The 14,127-nt window shown below is 38.5% G+C and overlaps 1 protein-coding gene across 5 annotated transcripts in view; it reads right to left on the bottom strand.

Moving 5' to 3' along the window:
• The window catches only part of Dip2b (disco interacting protein 2 homolog B), a 236,066-nt gene that overhangs the window by 114,560 nt on the left and 107,379 nt on the right, over positions 1–14,127 (bottom strand). For all 5 annotated transcript variants that reach the window (XM_071609857.1, XM_071609855.1, XM_071609856.1 and 2 more), the window contains exon 2: positions 4,771–4,842. In XM_071609857.1, the coding sequence (XP_071465958.1) occupies positions 4,771–4,842 (72 nt within the window). The remainder of the gene's footprint in view (positions 1–4,770; positions 4,843–14,127) is intronic.

Consider the following 14,127-nt stretch of genomic DNA (forward strand, 5'->3'; position numbering starts at 1 on the left):
AGCCTCTAGAGCCACTGGGATTACAGGCATATGCTCAGGGATACTTTTATCTCTTTAAAAGACAGCATGGAGTCAGGTGTGGTGGCGCACGCCTGTAATCCCAGCAGCTCAAGAGGCTGAGGCAGGAGGATAATGAGTTCAAAGCCAGACTCAGAAAAGGCAAAATGCTTAGTGTTGAGACCCTGTCTCTAAATAAAATACAAAATAGGATTGGGGATAGGGCTCAGTGGTCAAGCGCCCTTGAATTCAATCCCCAAAGACAGCATGATCCTTAAATGCCAAATGAAGTTTGGCTTGTTTAACTAAATTATCTTCTTTTTATTTCATTTGATTTTATATCAGACTCTAAAATAATTTTTAAATTTGCAATCCAATGCCATTAAAAAAATTGAATCAAATGTTTTGTTCAAAATCTATAAATATATATAGGGTCAATATGCTAAGAAATAATCTCCTCTTTTCCTACAGAATTTATATAATATAGATTACCCAGCCCTATAACACATTCCTTTTTGGGAAAGATACCTGTTCAAGAAAAGATGCACCTCCCGGCCCCAAAAAAGAATATACACAAATTGAAGAGAATTTACTACTAATATTCTCACTAAAGTATGTGCTTACTAAAAAATGCATTTAGGGTTGAGCAATTCGACATACACAGGAGAATCACAAATTTAAGGCCAGCCTGGGCAACTCAGGGAGAACCTACCTCAAAAATTAACTTAAGATAAAATATAATAAAATATAATTTTAAAAGAGGGCAGGGTAGAGCAACTCTGGGTCTGATTCCAAGTATCAAAAAAAAAAAAAAAAAGAATGCATTTAGAAAGGAGATTGAACTAAGAAGACAAATAAGAAGGAATAGTGCTTTAGAATTGTTTTTAAAAGAAGGAGTAGCAGGGCTAGGGTTGTAGCACAGTGGCAGAGCACTCGCCTCACATGTGCAAGACCCTCGGTTTGATCCTCAGCACCACATAAAAAAAAAAAATAAGTGAAATAAAGGTATTGTGTCCAACTACAACTAAAAAATAAATATCAAAAAAAGGAGTAGCAAACAAAGAAATAGTTATTAACTATCACTATCTACATAACACAATAATAATAACTGATAATTGAAGCATATGTAAACAAAGTGATGCTAAAATATAAAATGGGAAACAGGCATGTGGCACATGCCTGTAATCCCAGCAGTTCAAGAAGCTGAGACAGGAGAATCAAAAGATGGAGGCTAGGGCTGGGGACATAGCTCAGTTAATAGACTCTTGCCTCGCATGCACAAGGCCCTGGGTACAATCCCCAGCACCACCAAAAAAAAAAAAGTTGGGAAGTCTGCCTCAGGAACTTAGCAAGACCTACCTTAAAATAAAAAGGACTGAGGATGTAGCTCAGTGGTAAAGGGCCCCTGGGTTCAGTCCCCAGTACTTCTACTACTAATAATAATAATAATAAAAGATGGGAAGTGATGGTGATCAACATCAAAGCATCCTAAAGTCCTTGTGATGTTTGGGAAGAAAATAAAGATACCTGATAACTCTAGACCAAGTTTAGATTAAACAAACAAAAAGCCTTAGGATAGGCCTTGTCAAAACCCTGGGTTCAATACCTAGACTACAAATAAATAAAAACAAATAGATAAATAAATAAATACAAAAGCAAAACTTGACAGAATTACAAGGGAAACTAATAATTCTATAGTCACAGTACAAGTGTGTTGAAACACTTTTATCAGAATTGATAGATCAGTCAAAAAGTTAATAAAAAATTCGTTTGAGCTAATGCAAACAGACCTATCAATACAACAGTTAAAACACAAATAAATGAGTTAACAGAAATTTACCAAAGACTAGGTACAGCTTAATAACAAAGACATGATTTTGTAAAGGTTTGTTCTCTGACCATGGTGAAGTTAAGAAACATTAATCTGGGCTGGGGTTGTGACTCAGTGGTAGAGCACTTGCCTAGCATGTGAGTCAATGGGTTTGATTCTCAGCACTATATAAATAAGTAAAATAACGATCCATTGATAACTTTAAAAAAATATTGAGGGAGGGAAGGAGGAAGACTGATTCATCTATCAGGGATGTAGGCACATATCTGTAATCCCACCAACTTGGGAGGCTGAGGCAGGAGGATTGTGAGCTTGAAGCCAGCCTTGGCAACTTAGCAATACCCTGCCTCAAAATAAAAAATAAAAGGGCTGGGGGTATAGCTCTGTGGTAGAGCACCCTTGGGTTCAATCTGTAAGTATGGGAGTGGCGAGGGATGAAGAAGAAACATTTATCTTATGAAAAAAGGCAGACAATCTAAGCATGCAACTCAGAAAGATTTTTTAAAGTACAAAAGAGTAAAGAAAATAGAAAAAAAATACTTAAATGACCCAAAAATAATGAATCAGAAGATAAAGACATACTAAAAAAAGATCAATAAAACGAAAAGCTTATTCTTTGAAAAGACAAACTTCTAGGAAAATGATCAAGAAAAGAGAAGGTGATGGGAGAAGGAGAGACACTAATAATACATAAAGTAATACATAACTACCCTCCACCTTCCTACCCTGGGTAGTGGGGATGGAACCTAGAACCTTATGCATGCAGAAAAAGTACTTTAACACTGAGGTATATCCCCAACTCCAAATAAACAATATAAATAAAGCCAAGTTTTTAAAAACAAAAAAAAGTTGGGAAAAACTTAATAAATCTGAAAACTTATACAAAATAAATAATTTCCTTTAAAAATTAAATTTACCAAAACTGACTGACAAGTGAGGAATGACTTTTTAGTTTCTAACATGTTGTGGTTATGGATATGAGTTGTATTTACTCAGAAGAGGAAAAGCCAAAAAAGAAGGATAGGAGCAAGTTGGATGTAGCTGTAGCTGGATTTTCAGTGTTTGTAGGGAGGGGTTGGTAGTGGCAGCAGGGTTGGTGCACAAGTCATAAATTTAATTTTGAATATGTTGAAATGGAGGTGCCTTTTAAGATATATAAAGCATGCAGTTGGAACTATGGATCAGGGGCTCAGGAGACATATGGACTGAAGATAATATTTGGGAGTTACCTGTATTCAAATGATAATTAAAGCCACAGGTGTGGCTAAAATAATCCAGGAAAATAAGAAACACATTGGTTCTCAAAGTATGGTCCCTGAACCAGGAACTTCAAGATTACTTTAGAACTTGACAAAAATGCAAATTCTCAGGCTGTACCTTGGATCTACTGAATAAGAAATTCTGAGAATAGGGCCATTCAATCTGTGTATTAATAAACCCTCCAGTAATTCTGATGTAAACTACAACTTGAGAACCACTAGTACAGAGTGAGAAGACAAGAGGGCTTGGGGCCTTGTCTTGAAAATTGCAGTATTTAACAGAGAAGGATGGCTAAGAGAAGACACAAGAGAAGGGGAAGAAGAATTAGGGGGGGTTCTTCAAAAGAAGAGATTTGAGAAGTATAGTGCCAAATACTACTGAGATTTGAAGATGATTATTCCAGAAAGAACTGGATTAGGCTGAGAAGTGAGCAGTTAAAACAATAGACAGTATGCACAATTCTGAGCAGTTTGATTATAAAGCAGGCAATAGAGATGGTGAAGTTGACAGAGGTTGACAAGTAAAGGAAAAATCCTTCCTCCCTCCCTCCCTCCCTTTTTTTAAAAACAGGACAATAATAAGCAGGACAAACTACTGATGGAAGAATCTGCCTGAGAGGGAGAAAGTGACTAAATGACATACCAAGGCAGCAATTAAGCTGTCTGCCTCAGCAGAGGGAGCATTTTGTTACTGACAATGTTTACAACTGCTGCACAAAGTGATAATAAAAAGAAGACCAACCAAACATGGTGGCACACACCTATAATCCGAGCAACTCAGTAGGCTGAGGCAGGAGAATTGCAAATTCAACATCGGCCTCAGCAAATTAGGGAGGCCCTATGCAAACTCAGGGAGACTCTATCTTTAAATAAAATATAATAAGGGCTGGGGATATGGTTCAGTAGTAAAGTACCCCTGGGTTCAATCCCCAGTACAAAAAAAGAGAGAGATAAGCCTTGTTTAGAAGTCAAGGTATGGCAACCCCTTTGGAACTAAGCACAAAAGTGACTCACGTCTTTTAGATATTTAAAAAACTTGTCAAGGGGCTGGGGTTGTGGCTCAGAGATAGAGCACTTGCCTAGCATGTATGAAGCACTAGGTTTGATTCTCAGCACCACAGATAAATAAATGAATAAAATAAAGGTCCATCAACAACTAAAAAAAATATATTAAAAAAATAACTTGTCAATCTCTTTACAAAAGCAATAAGTCAGGCTGTGAATTAATCCCTATGTTTATTTGGGGTCCTGCCCCTAAATCCTCCAGTCATACAACACTTGAGGTACCATATAATTCTAGATCTGTTCTTCCTCCCTATCTTGCTCTCCTTGTTCTCCATCAAAGTTTGTGCTCTGGCATAAATAAGATGACGTTTTTCCATGGCCTGGAATCTTCTGCCATTGAATCATCTCAGTATTTCACATACTATCACCCAAGCTCTGCGTAAATGACTTGATGACTGTGTGTATTTTTAAAGTGCCTTGCACATGGCAGATGCTCAATTAAGATTCATTTCCTCCTTTCTTTCCTTCCTTTTTTTCCTCTCCCTTGGTGAGAAAGGGAGAAAACAAACAAAACAATAAAAAACAAAACAGGAACAAATTAAAGGTATATTTCTTGTAAGACAGCATCCATTTGGTATAAAAATACTGAAAAAGTTAATACCATTTCTCATCACCTACCTTGTGTCTGTGGGCTGTAAGGAGACAGGAGTTTGGACCTCTTCTTTTCATATCCCTTCTGTGTGATGTCCCCTAAAATAGTAAGAAACAGAAATAGGTTATGCATTATTCTTATTCTGTGGTTGTTCTCATTATAAAAATAAAATTAATTACAGAGTGTTATAGAACTACCACACGCAGTCTGAAGAAAAATGTATGGTTCTTTGCCAAAATTTTGCTAAGTGTAACTTCCCACAGACTTGGAGTGGACTTTTTACAGAGAATTGTAGGGCTTGTCCCTGTACCAATCTTGCATAACAATGTGTGACATGCTCCAGCAGAGATTCCCAGTTATAAACTATCCCGACTTTCTTTTCTTTTCTTTTTGGCACTGGGGACTGAATCCAGGGGCTCTCAACTACCGAACCATATCCCTAGCCTTTCTATTTTGAAACAGGGTCTCACTAAATTGCTGAGTATCACTAAGTTGCTGAGTCTGGCTTTGAACTCACAATCCTCCTGCCTCAGCCTCCCGAGTCACCAGGATTACAGGCATGTGCCACAGTAGGTACCCCTAGCTTCCTGGAATTTAAGATATCCTAAAATGGAATGCTGTGAGGCTGACAATGATCTCCTTCAGAAATTTCAGTTTAACCAAATGGATGCAACTGGTTTGTGAAGTATTGTCTTACACTGCAACAGAGAACTACAAAAAATCATAAGTCTAGTTAAGAGGAGCAGTGATGGCTTAGGCACTCAAATGGGATATTTAAAAGACCATCCTCTATCCTAACATCTGTACTGGAACGTGAAGCTGGAATTCCTATATCCTCTCTCCTTGATTTACTGGTTTATATTATTTACACATATGGCTGTCTTTTCTACAAGGTTAAATTTTAAAAGTAAACATGAAGCACATACAAAGTACAGATACAAAAAATGTCATAAGGATAAACTGATAAATGGAGGAAATGTGTGGTTGAAGTGGCAAGAAATGTCTCAGGTAATAAGGAAAGGGGAGAAGATAAACAGGTACAGGGCAGGCTACAAGGAATAGGAAATGCAGGGGGCCAACAGGGCATTCAAGGGCAGATGACTGAGTCAAAGCTGGGAGAACAAGTATATGTAGTGAAGTACATGTGATATGATAGAGTACTGCTTTTCAAAACTGATTTTTTTTTTTTTAAACCAGAGAAAGCTATTCTATTATTCTATTCTACTTTGGACTAGGATTGAACCCTGGGAAACTATCACTGAGGCACATCCCTGGACCTTTCTATTATTTTATTTTAAAAAAGGATCTCGCTAAATTGTCATGGCTGGCCTCAAATTTGGGATCCTCCAGTCTCAACCTTTCAAGAAAGTTTTATTTAAAAAGAAGCTGGTGATGCTAGTTAAGGGGAGAGCAGCAGGGCTCACTGGAGGGCTGCAGCAGGGGGCACCACATGCATATCTGTGCTGCAGTAAGTTCACAGAGATGAAAAGCAAATTAAGAGAAAGATTAAGGAGTACTACTGGATAGAATCTGCTGAGTGGGTGAATATAGGGTAGAGAAGGTAGTTTCTGGCTTGAGCAACCAGGCAGATGATGTTGCTGTCTGACAAACAAATATGGCAAGAAGTATATGTCTGGTGAAGTGAGAAGACAAAAGCTGACCCTGTGCTTAAGTTTGTGGGTCACCAAGAGGTGTGTGTCTCATCAGAGGTTGGTTATCTGGATCCAGAATCCATAAGAATATAGCTCTGGATCCAGATAATCATTGGAATAATAAGAACATAGTTTTAAAAAAATAAATAAATTACCCTTTTGAAGTAATTTGGCAATTTCCATCGAAATTTTGACTTAGCAACTAACCATACTTCTAGGAATTTACTTAATGATAATATTAACACAGTTGCACAAAAATCAATATAAACATTCTGTGCCCCATTCTTTGTAGTGAAAAAACTGGAAGCAAACTAGTTGCTTATATCTTTATAAGTGGCTTTCAACTAGAAGCAATTGTGCATACACATACACACACACACCCTGCCCCAGGGTGGGGATGCCTGGAAACAGTTTTGTCACAAGTGGAGGAAGAGGTGCTAGTGGCATCTGAAAGACAGAGGTTAGGAAACATCCTGCAATGAACAGGACAGTTCCACAACAAAGACTTATCCAGTATAAAATGTCAACAGTTCTGAGGACAAAGATTCCTGATCTATATGATAATATGCAAGTATTCCAAATGTACTGACACTGGAAGATGTCTAAAACATATTAAGTACAAAAGGCAAGCAGCAGAACAGAGGTATCTAGGGTCTAGTCTTTTAAAATACAGTAAGAGATATGTTTGCATATTTATAGAAATTAATCTGGAAGGCTACATACTAAATTGTTTATCCTTAGGGGATGGCATTATAGCCCAGTTTCACTTTGTTTTATATTGTAACAGAGTCTGATTTTAACAAAACAAGCTTGATTTATATTAACCAGGTATAGCGATACATGCCTATAATCCCAGCAACTTGGGAGTCTGAGGCAGGAGGATCTCAAGTTCAAAGCCAGCCTGAGCAATTTAGCAAGACCTTGCCTCAAAATCGAATCAAATAAAGACTAAGGATATGGTTCAGTAGTTAAGCGCCCCTGGGTTCAATTCCCAGTACCCTCCCCACAAAATTCATTAAAAATAAATATTCTGTAGATACATATTTGCTAACACGATAAGATGGTCAAAATATTTAGCAGAAAGAAAAACAAGATAATAGTTCACACAGTACATTCTATTTATTTGTTTCTTTTTAAATAGACACTTTAATTTGTTGGATTGTTTATTTAATGGTACTGGGAATTGAATCCAGGAGAGCTCTATCACTGAGTTATATACCAGCTTCTTCTTTATTTTGAAACAGGGTCTCCTTAAGTTTCTCAGGATTCTCTTGCCTCAGCCTCCCTTTTTCCGAATACTGCTTTTTCAGAAAAGCAATATTTTAAAATACATATATGTATGCATAGAAATAGAATATTTATACATCTTTTTTGTGAGGTGGGGTATTGGAGATTTAACTCAAGGGTACTTTACCACTGAGTCACACTCCCAGCCCTTTTTGTTTTTTTAAGACAAGTTTCACTAAATTGCTTAGGGCCTCACTAAATTGCTGAGGTTGGCCTCCAACTTGCAATCCTCTTGCCTCAGCCACCTCTCTCTTTTTTTTTTTTTTTTTTGGGGGGGGGGGGGTGCCAGTATCAGGGATTGAACTCAGAGATATTCAACCACTGAGCCACATCCCCACCCTTTTTTGTATTTTATTTAGAGACAGGGTCTCACTGAGTTGCTTAGTACCTCACTTTTGCTGAGGCTGGCCTTGAACTCGTGATCCCCTGAGCCATGGGGATTACAGACATGCCCCACTGCACCCGGCTACCTCAGCCTCTTGAGTTACTGGGGTAACTGGTGTGTGCCACCACACCTCACTTACACACCTTTTTTTTTTTTTTTTTTTTAATTGCTTTTGTTTGAAGCGCTGAGGATTGAATCTAGGGCCTTGTACATGCTAGGCAAATGTTCTACCACTGAGCAACACCCCCAGTTTTATGTCAATATATTAACACTATGGCTTGCAAGATTATGAATTGGTTGTAGCATTTTTCTTTTTTCTATATTTTCTAATTTTTCTACAATAAACATTTATTATTTCAAAAACAATACGTATGCTTAAATTTCAGTCCTACTTACTGAATTGTACAAATTTAATCACAATGGTTCTTCATCTCTTTTTGTCTAGTGAAACATTAAAAAAAATAAAATAAAAACCTTTACAAATTAGTCAACTTCAGAGTTTTGTAATCCCAAAACAATATACACAATGAACAAAGGGACAGGAACCTACTACCAAGGAAGCCTTCATTAGAAACAGGAAATTATGTCTCTTATTGTAAAAGAAATAATGGACCATTCTCCTCTTCCATTCCTCACTAAAAAGCTCTTCAGCCTTCTCTCTCCTTATCTCCCCCTCTGCTCCCTGGGGGCATAAAGACCACTTCTTGTAGCTCAGAACACATAGTTCTGAACACATGAAAGGCCTTTAAAAAGCATTCTTCGGTGCTTATAGTCTCTATCATTCACTGTCAATAAATGGTCATGAAACAAACTATTAGATTTGGCAGCTGGGATATCCATCAACCAATCATTTCAGGTTTTGAAAGGGGTCAATCAAGAAGGTCTAATTCAGCCATCCCAATTAGATCTGTTACATTCATAAAACAGCAAAGGAATTAAAAAGACCTAGGAACAACAGAGCAGCACTGAGAATGGAAGGACTATGAATGTTTGGCCATTCAGTAACCTAAAGATGCCCCTCTCTTTCCTGACCATAGACCCTGCTCAAAAGTCACCTCCATTGTGAGCTTTCCACTGTTTTTTTAGTTACTCCTCCTAGCCCTCTTACAACTCTGAGCATATTTCTGTGATAGCACTTAGCTATCTGGTATTTTAATTATTTGTTTACACCTCTATCTCCCTACTAGACTATGCACTTGAGGGCAGAGATTGTGTCTTGTTTATCACTATAGCCTGCCCACAGTCTGGCACAATAGACATTTGTTAAAAGCGTGGCTGAATGAATTAGTAAAATGGAGGCAGTAAGAGAACAATAAATCAAAGATGTGTGTACTTGGGCAGAAAATTAAAATGGGAGAAATAGAGGTCTTCAGCAGAAGGTGAAAGACCCAAGGAAAAGAATTTAGTGAGCTAGAAGTTTACTGAAACTTAGGACATCTACCTTGACAAAAGACCTTCAAGATGATCAGAAAAGCAATACTTTGACTGCTAGAAGAGAGGAATAGTATATAAATCACAGGGCACTGAAAGGCAGAAAACCTCCAAATCCAGATATAGCCCCTCAGCTAGACCAGACATAAGATTTCAGTGAGAATTTGTCATTCCACATTTCTCCCATCCCCCCCCCCACTCCCCCGACCCCTTTTTTTGGTGCTGTGGATTGAACCAAATAACATTGTGCATATTAGGCAAGCACTTTACCCCTGAGCTACAGCCCCAGCCTTTAATTTCAATTTTTATTTTGAGACAGGGTCTGGCTAAGTTGCCCAGGTTGGCCTTGAACCTATAATTCTTCTGCCTTATCCACAGATAGTTTGGGTTCTTAAAGCATTCTTACCACCTGTAGTTAAGCTCTCTTCTCTCTCTCCTCTCACATCTACCCTCATTTTTTGCATTTTGTGATGCTGAGGATTGAAACCCAGGGCCTCATGCATGCTAGACAAGCACTCTACAACTGAGCTACATCCCCAGCCAGTGACCATTTTTTAAGAATCATCTGAGAAACTTGTAAAAACATAAATTCCCAATCTCTCATGGAGATTCTCATTCAATGAGCCTGGATTAGGAGCCAGAAATCTATACTTCTGACAAGTACTTTTCAATAGATCTCAAAAGTCAGGCAAGTTTGGAGACTGCTGCACTATGGAATCCAGTCTGGAATATTCTGGGTGGTTCTGCTGGCTTAACGTGAGGAGGGGATAGTCTCAGATACCCAGCCCAAAGGGAACCTTGGGAGCTCACAGACACTAAGTCATTTTCTTCTTCTTCTTTTAAGACACTAAGTCATACCACAGGAATTCTCAGAACACACTTTTTGCCATGTGGTATATGGAACATGAAAGAGCACCAAAACTATACCTGTATAAAATGGCGTGCACCTAAGGTAAACCCGCTGTACAAGGCTCTTGAGAATTAAATACATGAAGATTAGCCTACCCCTCCCACTAGGATAAAGTATTTTTTCCACCCTCATGTACACTTAGAAGAGCAGCCACACCAGGGGTTAGCAGTACCTGGCAGGTATGGAGGTACATGGTCTTATGAGAAGACATTGAGCATGGTGGTATAGCCTGTAATCCCAGCAACTCAGGAGGCTGAGGAAGGATGATCACAAGTTTGATGTCAGTCTCAGCAACTGAGCAAAACCCTCAGTAACTTAGGGAGACCCTATCTCAAAACTTTTAAAAATAAAAAGGCCAAGGGATGTAGCTTAGCAGTAAAGTGCCCTTAGTTTCAATTCCTACTACCCAAAAATGAAACATTTAAAAAAGAAGATGCTGACCCAACAACCAAGAGACAAGCCATTAGAGATCTAAGACCCAAACCACTTGAGACTATCCAGTGGCATCGATCCTACCACAATTTTGAATAGCTAATAACAGGCATGGAAAGATGTATGTATGAGGAAATATATGGGCTGGGGATGTGGCTCAAGTGGTAGTGTGCTCGCCTAGCATGCCTGAGGCACTGGGTTCGATTCTCAGCACCACATAAAAATAAAATAAAGATAAAAAATAAATATTAAAAATAAAGATAAAAAATAAATATTAAAAAAAAAAGAAAGGAAATATGTTCCCAACTTCTTTTCTCACTACCCAGAGTCAACAAAAATGACCTGGTATAAGCAGCCTACCAGTCATGTTCAATCCTACTGACAAGAGTGAGCAGACAAGGAGGAGGTATGTAGAAGCTGTCAGTCAACCTACTTACGGGTCACAAGGTGATAGAAGGGAGGATGGTCCTTTAGTCAGCCATTTAGTCACACATTTACACAGATAAGGTGGTGCCACGGGGCTGTAATTAAGAATTTAGTATCTGAGCTAAACACAACCCCATCTAGAACAGAGCTTTATAGCTTCCTAGCTATATGACTCTGGACATGTTTGATTTAACCTCTGGACAAGTCTCAGTTTCCAAATCTATAAAATGGGAAACAATAGTATATACCTTGCAAAGTTTTTATTGTGATTAAAAGTATAGGGCCTGGATTGATGGACTTATGTTTTGTGCAAGTACAAATATGACATAATGAATCCCACTATTATATATAATTATAATGCACCAATAAAAATTTAAAGTAGAGGATCTGGCTAGGTATAGTGGTATACATCTGTAATCCCAGTGCCTTGGGAGGCTGAGGCAGTAGGTTCAAAAGTTAAGAGGTTAACCTGGGCAACTCAGTAAGACCCTGTTTTAAAATAAAAAATAAAATAAAAACAAAAAGAGCTGAGGATGAATGAGTTCAGTGGTGAAGTGCCCCTAGGATCAATCCCCAATACCCCCCCACCAACAAACACACATACAGTACACGGTGTGAGCTATAGAAGGTACCAATACCAACAAACATTTTCTGAAATTCACCTAAAGCCTACCCTATAGCCAGGCAAGGGCAGGGGTAAAAAACTATGGTATAGAAAGGAGACAGAGACAAACATTACTAACACTCCATAATAAAGTGCCATGAGAAAGTTGCACATTAAATGCAGTTCAAAAATCCAAAAGGAAGCATGATGACTTCAGCCTGGTTAAAGAAAGAAAAGCCTGCCGGGCATAATGGTGCACGCCTGTAATCCCAGTGGCTGAGGAGGCTGAGGCAGGAGTATCACAAGTTCAAAGCCAGCCTCAGCAAAAGCAAGGTGCTAAGCACCTCAGTGAGACTCTGTCTCTAAATAAAATATAAAATGGGGCTGGGGACGTGGTTCAATGGTCAAGTACCCCTGAGTTCAATCCCCAGTACCAAAAAAAAAAAAAAAAAAAAAGAAAGAAAAAAACTTTACAAAATGGGTGACATGGTTTAGTATGGCCTTTCCTTCTAATATGAGTATATTGTATAAACTCTAATGATGTAATCTCTTAGTAGTTTGCTAGTTTTACTCTGCTACTGGCTGGTTCAGTACAGATATGGCCACATTTGGTAGCTGGTTTAGGAGTCTTTCAGGGACTTAGGGTAGGGTAATTTCATTTATAGTCCTGCAAGTACTCTGAACAATTAGGTGTAAAATAAACTTTGGATTTGGAAAATTCTGGACAGTTATAACTTTTTCTGTAGGGAACAATCCTGACAGAGAGGAAGGATTACAGCTGTAGCCATAAACTCTTTCTGCTCCAATGGGAAAAAGGGGATATGTGCTACTATAGTGCCACCTCAAAGTCATATCTGTTCAGTCAGAAAAACCATGCTGGGGGACTTTAGGATTGCAATAAAAACATTTTTGAGAACTGAATGGACACAGAGTATTAATGAAAAATGAAATAATAGTGTCTAAAGTTACCAGTCTAAACAAATAATCACAATAAAAATACCAAGTAGCTAGGCATAGTGGCACATGCTTGTAATACCAGCTACTGGGGAAACTGGGGCAGGAGGAACACAAATTCAAGGCCGGCCTTGGTAACTTAGTGAGACTCTGTCTCAAAATAAGGTAAAAAGAGCTGTATAGCTTAGTGGTTGACCACTTCCCTTGCATGTGAAAGGACCTGGATTCAGTCCCCAGTACCAAAACACACACACACACACACACACCAAAAAAAAAAAAAAAAAAAAACTGACAAGGGCTACACTAGAGATTATGAACAAAGTTCTCTCTAAGCACAAAGGAAATAATGGTAACAAAATAATTATAATACTCAATAAACATAAATGAGAACACTTATCAAGGCTTACAATGTATCAGTCTCCATTTCAAGAGTCTTGCAACTGTCTTTCATTGTGATATTATCTTCACTCTCATTTTACAGGGCACAGAAGTTGAAGCAACTATCTATAGTCACATCTAGTAAGTACTGTGATCAGGATTTGAACCCAGGCAGGCTGAACTGCAGAGTCTCTGCTCTTAAACACTACCCCATATTCCTTTTCAGAAAGAGGCTCCCAATTCTGATCTAGAAAGATTGGGAAGATGGCACAAAAGTTGCTCCTGGGTTATGCCTGGAAGCATGACTTTTAGAACAGACAATGAAGATGAAGACAGTTTATCAAGCCCACCATAGAAGAAAAGGCCAAGCCATGGAGCAACAAAAGATATAAAAGCTATACACTCAATCTCTGATGAACAGGTCACTGGACTTACTGCTGGTACTTCAGGTCGAATCAAAGGGTAAGACTCCGGGGCTGGGGTTATGGCTCAGTTGCAGAGTGCTTGCCTAACACATGTGAGGTTATATAAAATGGGGCTGGGGTTCAATACTTAGCGTCACATAACAAAATAAAGGCATTCTGTCCATATAGAACTACAAAAAAATTTTTTAATTAAAAAAAATAATAAAGGTAGGACTCCACTATTTATTTCTCAACATGGAATCCTCAGACACTTAAAGTCTGGGGCTGAGGTTTACCCCCAGATTCACTAATTTACTCTCCTTCTTTCAGTACAGGGGGTGGAACACAGGGTTTCACATGTGCTAGGCAAGCACTCTATCACTTAACCACGCGGAGCACTTTTTATTTTTTTATTTTCAGACAATCTCACTCAATTTCCCCGGGGGGTCTCAAATTTACAATCCTCTTACCTCTGCCCTCAAGCATCTGGGATCATAGTAAAGCAACACCAAGCCCAGTC

The sequence above is a fragment of the Marmota flaviventris genome, chromosome 3 (assembly GCF_047511675.1).
Source record: "Marmota flaviventris isolate mMarFla1 chromosome 3, mMarFla1.hap1, whole genome shotgun sequence".
In the NCBI taxonomy this organism is placed as follows: domain Eukaryota; kingdom Metazoa; phylum Chordata; class Mammalia; order Rodentia; family Sciuridae; genus Marmota; species Marmota flaviventris.